This window comes from Callionymus lyra, chromosome 16, assembly GCF_982586985.1.
Source record: "Callionymus lyra chromosome 16, fCalLyr1.hap1.1, whole genome shotgun sequence".
Lineage (NCBI taxonomy): Eukaryota > Metazoa > Chordata > Actinopteri > Syngnathiformes > Callionymidae > Callionymus > Callionymus lyra.
In genome coordinates, this window is record NC_141833.1 from 3776826 (window position 1) to 3783853 (window position 7028).

The 7028-nt window shown below is 40.9% G+C and overlaps 1 protein-coding gene across 1 annotated transcript; it reads left to right on the top strand.

Moving 5' to 3' along the window:
- Positions 1–465: 465 nt before the first annotated feature.
- Positions 466–6814, top strand: LOC148063257 (kelch-like protein 40a). The gene is made up of 6 exons (XM_087810527.1): positions 466–1596; positions 1663–1823; positions 2361–2468; positions 4264–4449; positions 4520–4669; positions 6471–6814. The coding sequence occupies exons 1-6, from the start codon at positions 481–483 to the stop codon at positions 6580–6582; spliced, it is 1833 nt and encodes a 610-aa protein (XP_087666653.1). The 5' UTR covers positions 466–480; the 3' UTR covers positions 6583–6814.
- The last annotated feature ends 214 nt before the right edge of the window (positions 6815–7028 follow it).

Consider the following 7028-nt stretch of genomic DNA (forward strand, 5'->3'; position numbering starts at 1 on the left):
ATAGAGTATTATTTCATAAGTTTCGCAATCGTGGTGATCGAAGAGTCTTAAAATAAAATGTGTGTCGTGTATCTCCAGAATAACACTGGTCGTGATTCAGGGATTATAGACCCGGTCATGTGTTACTTTTTCCAGATGCTTCTATAAGCGACCTGATGTCACTCTGAGCTGATATTTACCTTCTATTTATCTACATGCTACAGATATAAGTCCGATTTTTCAGAGAACAACCAAAACTTTTCCTAAAGTGAACCACTTTCAGCTGTTTTCGGGGGTTTGTCCTGGTTTCCTACACGCCATCACAGATTCCTATGTCTTTGTGAGGGTCCGGTCTATAAATACCCGGCTCACTTCAGGAGTGACAGCCACGGACAGCTGCGGCGAGCAGCCGGAGCAGATGATAGTAGGTGGGTGAGTGCGTAAATGCAGACAGTCCTTCCATGTGGGGAGTAAGTCCCTCTTTTACGCCGCTCGCGCAAAATGGCTGCCCTGAACATCGACCCGGTGGAGCAGCCTCGGATGTACCAGCAGACTCTGCTTCAGGATGGACTCTGTGACCTGCTGGAGAATGACAAGTTTGTGGACTGCATACTCAAAGTCCAGGAGAAGGAGTTTCCCTGCCATCGTCTGGTGCTGGCGGCTAGCAGCCCCTTCTTCAAGGCCATGTTCCTCTCTGAGCTGGAAGAGAGCAAGAGGCGAGAGATTGTCCTCAAGGATGTGGACCCGAGCACCATGGGAATGATCCTACGTTACTTGTACACCTCTGATATCAACTTGACGGAGCAGAACGTCCAGGATATCTTCATGGTGTCTAACATGTACCAGATCCCATCGATCTTCTCCGTGTGCGTGTCCTACCTTCAGGAGAAGCTGGTGCTGGGGAACTGCCTTGCCATCTACAGACTGGGGCTTCTTCTGGATTGTCCTCGACTGGCTCTGACGGCTCAGGAGTTCATATGCGAGCGCTATCAGGTTGTGGTGAGGGACCAGGACTTTCTTCAGCTGGCACCGAGCGAGCTGGCCATCATCATCACCTCAGACGCCTTGAACGTGGAGCGAGAAGAAGTGGTGTTCGAGTCCCTCATGGAATGGGTTCGACACGATGAGAAAAACCGAGTGAAGGAACTGCCAAAACTGTTGCACTGCGTCCGCTTTCGGTTGATGCCAGGGGATTACTTCAAAGAAAAAGTTGAGCGCCACCAGCTCATCCGTTTCAGCCAGGAGATCAAGAAGGATCTGGATCTGGTCAAGGATGCCCACAAGGGACGACTCCCGAAGCCCAAGAAACAGAGTGGAGATGGTTCCACGGCTGGCGAGGGCGGTGAAGACGAAGAAGAGGAAGGTTATTTGCCGGGGATACTCAACAACAACCCCCGCTTTGGGATGTTCGAGTATGACTTGATACTCATGATCAGTGACACAGGGACCGTCGCTTATGATCCCGTGGGAAACGAGTGCTTCGTGGCGTCAGACTCTACCGAGATTCCTAAAAACCACTGCAGCCTGGTGACCTCCCAGAACCAGGTGTTCGTGGTGGGCGGTCTTCTCTACAATGAAGAGGATAAGGATGAACCGTTCAGCTCCTACTTTCTTCAGGTAATGTCTCACTTCTGAAGGTCATACCATCCGAGCATCTCAGGAACCAGGCCTTCTCTTCCTCAGTTCGACCCAGTGAGTTCGGAATGGTTGGGAATGCCGGCACAACCGAACCCTCGCTGCTTGTTCGGTCTGACTGAAGCCGAGAACTCCATCTTTGTGGTCGGCGGGAAAGAACTGAAGGACGGAGAGCACGCGCTGGACTCGGTCATGATCTATGACAGACAGTAAGTGCTCACCTTCATTCTTAAACAAGTGATATTTCATGACTTAAAATGTTGACTCAGAAAACACCAGTGTTTTTTACACTTGTCAAAAACTCTTGACAATGTGTTATCTCAGGGTCAAGGAGACCCAAAGGCCCGAAAACAAATGCAATAGTTTTATCCCTTGTGTTGCTTCTGGGTCAAGGTTAATGTTGACTCTAGTCTAAAAGATTCCTGTTATTTGTGTCAAAATACATACAAGTATCCTACATCTACTCGACAATGTTATGACATTAATCCACCTGTATCAGCCTTAAACACTATTTTTTTCTTCTTCACATTGTTTCAATATCGCAAGAAAATATGAAAATGACAAATATTGACTTTTTTTGGCAGGCTCTAAATTAGGACTGAATCTTTAAGCAAAATGAGTTTAAAAAAAAAATTCCGGCCAAATCAAGTGAGTTGGTCGTCCACATTTGGCCCCCAGGCCTCAAGTTTGTTATGTGTTATATATGTTTGTTAGCATTTGTTCTTCAGTATATTTCTTGTCCTCAGGTCTTTCAAATGGGGGGAGTCGGACCCTCTTCCATACAAGGTCTATGGCCACGGCACAGTCTCTCACAAGGGGCTCGTCTATGTCATCGGGGGAAAGTCAGAGAGCAAGTATGTATAAAATGTTTGATTTATTTGTGGTTAAAGTCTTCCACATTTGTTTTGTTAATAATGTAAAGTAGAAAACAGAGACAAGAATTTGTCCATATCACACCTATATTGCGTATACTGTGTATTCTTAAATGTTTTCGATTGTTTTTTTTTTAAGAATTCAAAATGTCATTGCTAGTAATGAGCTCAATGTGACAGCTGGTGGCAGTAGTGTTCTAGTAAATAACAGACACAAATAACACAGTAGGAGGAAAATGAAATCTCTCTCAGGCAGTGACAAATCCTTCAAAAGGTTTGTGGATTCCGATGGTATCTATCACACAAAGGAAATGGAATGATCTTTGTATTACATTTTATTGAATATGAATGAGTTATTTATCTAAAAGACGTACGTACACATGAAGTTCATGAACATTAGAGCTGAAAATGGCATTACTTCCTTTGTTGAAGCCATTATATAAAGCCTTTTAATTTTACGGTTGATCATAGAAACCAGATAAAATGCTCCCATGAAGTGTTATCAGACAGTAGGTTGATGAGTTGTAAAGTGTGATAGCATCACATGCTGCTTTTGGTATTTTTGTTCGAACAGAACTTTGTCGGTCGTGTAGGTACAAGAATGCCTTGAGTGATCAATCTGCTTGAGGATTTGCGCAGACGATTTTCTTTCACAAAAAAAAAATGTTGTTGGGATTTAATTGCATCTGCTAACAGTGCTGCTTACTAACAAAAGATTGCTTCGCAACAGTGAGGAATCAATTGTGAATTGGACTTATGTTCAAAATGTCTTTGAAATGTCATAAGGGTTGGTAATTGGTGTTGATGAAAATGATTCTCTATGCTGCTAAACCCAGTCCTTTTCCAAAGTATGTGCCTAAGAGTTCTGGGTAAATTTAAGATTATGAATCGCATGGTTGAATTAAAACTAATCAACTCATTTTGGTTCATAGTTACTAAAATTCCTAAGCAACACAAAGTGCTAATTCAGTGAACCGATCACATAACCATCAGGTAGTCCTTCAAAAATATGTCTCCAGATCCTTTCTGCCCTTTTATCCACCCCATAATTTTAAATCCTTTGTTGGGTATCCACAATGATTCATCTGGTATATTCTCTTACCACATTATAATTATTTAATTATAATCAGACAATTCTCCTCATCCAACCATTCATGCTTATCTCCTGTTGGGTCATGGGGGCAACCAACCGGAGCAAAGAGGCCTAGACTAAGCTCTAGAAAGAAAACTTTTCCAGCTCTTCTGGGACAACACTGAGGTGTTCCGAGGTCAAGCAGGAGACATAGTCTCTCCAATGTGTCCTGGGTCTGCCCTGAGGTCTCCTCCCAGTAGGATATGGCAACAACACCTCCCGAAAGAGATATCCAGGAGACATTCCTAAAAGTGCCTGATCTAACTCAACTGGCTATGGAGGACCTGTGGATTTTAACTAGACGCTCTGGGAGAGTCATAGACCCTACGGAGAAAACTTTTGCCCACTTGTTTTCTTAATCTTGTTCTTACGATCACTATTCAAAGTTTGTTACCAAAGATGAAAGGAACTTAGATCGACGTTACTAGTGATATTCCGATGAAGCTTCATGTAACTTCATTTTCAGAGCCCACAAGATGTCACTATATTATTGAAACTTAATTTTTAAACCATAAGTGCTTTCTACTGAGATCAGAAAATGACTACACATTTTGATATGGCTTTTTCATCACAACACCAGTAAAAACTGCCTATAATTAGATTCAAAAAATTCACCAAAACACTGCATCGATATCTTCATCGCAGAAAGTGTATGAGGAGAGTCTGCGTCTACAACCCCACCAAGTTCGAGTGGAAGGACCTGGCTCTCTTAAAGACAGCCCGCTCCCTGTTTGGTGTGACAGTCCACAAAGACCAGATATTTGTGGTGACAGGAGTCACAGACGGAGGGTTGACCAGCTCGGCCGAGGTGTACGACATTAACAGCAATACGTGAGTGTTAAATAATAGCGCTGCTATTGATGTTCCCATCATAGACGCCCTAATTTATTTGTGTGTCCAGGTGGTCCGAGTTCACAGACTTCCCTCAGGAGCGCAGCTCCCTCAGTCTCATGTCTATGGGTGGGATATTGTACGCTGTGGGGGGTTTTGCCATGGTGTCCACTGAAACCAGTAAAGAGCCTGTTCCAACAGAGATGACGGACATCTGGAGGTAAATCAATGTTATATTTCTGGATATTCAATTGGTTGATACCACTGGTATGTAACTAAAGTTTGTGTATAAGGCGATAGTTCACCCAAAATTCAACTTTCGCTCATTTTGTACTCACCCTTCTGTTGACTAATGGAGCTCCCAATATCTGACACACATTGCCTGAGTCAGTGTGCGACATTCACTTCCCCTACAAACAATCTTAAAGCATATTGATTCTTTTCAATGTACAATTACATTTTTCTTGTCCGGGCTTCAATACAAGAAGACAATTGCTAATACAAGACATCTTTGAAAGTTTTTAGGTATCTTTTTTAGACAAATCAATTTGCCCTGCTGACATATGGAAATACATACATTTCTACCTTAAGTCCAAAAAAACATGGATTACTCTGAAAATTTTTACGAAGGTGAGAAGAAAATGAGTGACATTTGAATTGTAGGTAAACGATCCTATTAAGTAGATGAGGAAACAAATCATGTAAAACATTCAAACATTCAAACAAACAACAATTGCTGCACCCAGGAAGCTTCGTGTAGCATTGTCCTCATGTTTGGAGCCCACTAGATGTTACTGTTTTCTCTGATAGTTGCTCCTCATAAAACCATAACCCTAACCCATTTTGAAGCCAGGAGCGCCATCTAGTAAACAAAAAAAAGAAATGAAACTGCTTCTGAAGCTTCATGAGACCATCACTACAAACTATATATGCCTTCACTGGGACAATTTCCATGACTATGTCCAATCCAAATGGAATCTTTTCAGTCGTAAATAATTGTGATCTTCACACAAACAACTGTGCCAAGAGAATCCTTTGAGGTTCACATACTGTAAGTGAGTAAGTTTGCAGATGTGTAATTTATTCATAGGCTATACGATATCACTTATGCCGCTCAATTTCAAAGTAAAGATTACCTAAGAAGTACTAAATCCTCTTTTTCTTTTTCGATTATTTAACTTTCCTTAAACATTTATTTTTAAATCCAGTCTTCAATTTGAGATTTTCTCGCTAACAAACAAAGTGATGGATTAAATATTTTTCTTTAAATTTATTTATTTTATTTCTGTGTTACGAATACAGCTTCGTTACCATATACCTACTAGCAGATGATGCTTTGTACAGAAAACATGTCATTCATATCAATAACTGTCTGACTTAAATAATTATACTGATGATAGAACTGGCAGATGCTAAAAAGTACACAACATTTTTTTTAACTTTTAAAAAAAAAGTCACAATGAAACAAGCTTTTTGTGACAAGCTCCTATTAGTTTAAAAGGGTAAAGCTGCTTAGTGTTGCTGCTATTTCTAAATACTTTTTTCCTCTGTTTTCATTTGGTGTTGAACTGTGGAAAAGGTAGACTGTTTGTACTTTAAACTTCTAAAGACGTTACTAGTAACATTATGTCCATTTTCCCTGAATCAAATGCGGCTCTATTTGATAAAGTTTGGACACATCTAGAATATATGGATTCTCTGGTTGGCTTTACTGATCTGCAGGAAGCTCTGCTACCAACTGAATTATCAGTGATGTGCTGATGAAGCTTCACGAGGCATTGGCCTCATTTTCAGTGTCCACTAGATGGCACTCTTTCTATAAAAAAAATGAAACAATCCATCATTTTTAAACCAGTCTACTGAGCTCAGAACATTATGACACTGTTTCACAGAGTTTAATGAAATCATTACCACTCATTTGAAAGCGTTTTCTTCCACCTAAATATAATTCATTTTTTCCTAAATCAGGCTTTGAGAATTAGAAAAGCAGTGATGAAGTCGCCATTTGTTTCCGTCCACAGATACGAAGAGTCAGAGAAGAGCTGGAATGGGATTCTCAGAGAGATCAGTTACGCTGAAGGAGCTACTGTTCTGCCAGTGCATCTCAACACTCTGCGTCTCAAAAAGTTGTAGGTCACGTGAGACTGAAGCGTGAGGAAATAATTGGACTGGTGAAGGACTGTGAACATGCTCTGGGGAGAAGCTAAGCATTATGTCGCGGCAGTGTGAGGCAAATGCAGGCTCGTTCTCTGCTAACATAGCACATCTTACACTATGTATTTTATAATAAAAAAAAAACCTCATTCATTTCTACTTCTGTTTGTTAATAGTTATCTGCTTAGTTTAGCACTGGATGTTTTCTACATTCCTCATCCACAACCCCATGTAGAATTTGGCAACATTCATTGGTGTGCTTACAGAATAGAATAAAATGTGTTCCTCATTCTGTCTTGGTCATTTTTCTCGCAACTCCGACTTATAACTATGAATTACAAGCTTCATCAGATTGCATTATTATAATATATACAATATCTAAAGGTCCGACTTGCTCCATTTGAATATATATGTCTTTATCTGAC

What these genes read in the sequence shown, in the direction of transcription:
- LOC148063257 (XM_087810527.1), top strand. Translation starts at nt 481, where the DNA reads ATGGCTGCCCTGAACATCGACCCGGTGGAGCAGCCTCGGATGTACCAG. An exon ending in TCAGCTCCTACTTTCTTCAG is followed by an intron (nt 1,597 to 1,662) that starts GTAATGTCTCAC and finishes TCTCTTCCTCAG; the next exon opens with TTCGACCCAGTGAGTTCGGA. An exon ending in GGGGGAAAGTCAGAGAGCAA is followed by an intron (nt 2,469 to 4,263) that starts GTATGTATAAAA and finishes TCTTCATCGCAG; the next exon opens with AAAGTGTATGAGGAGAGTCT.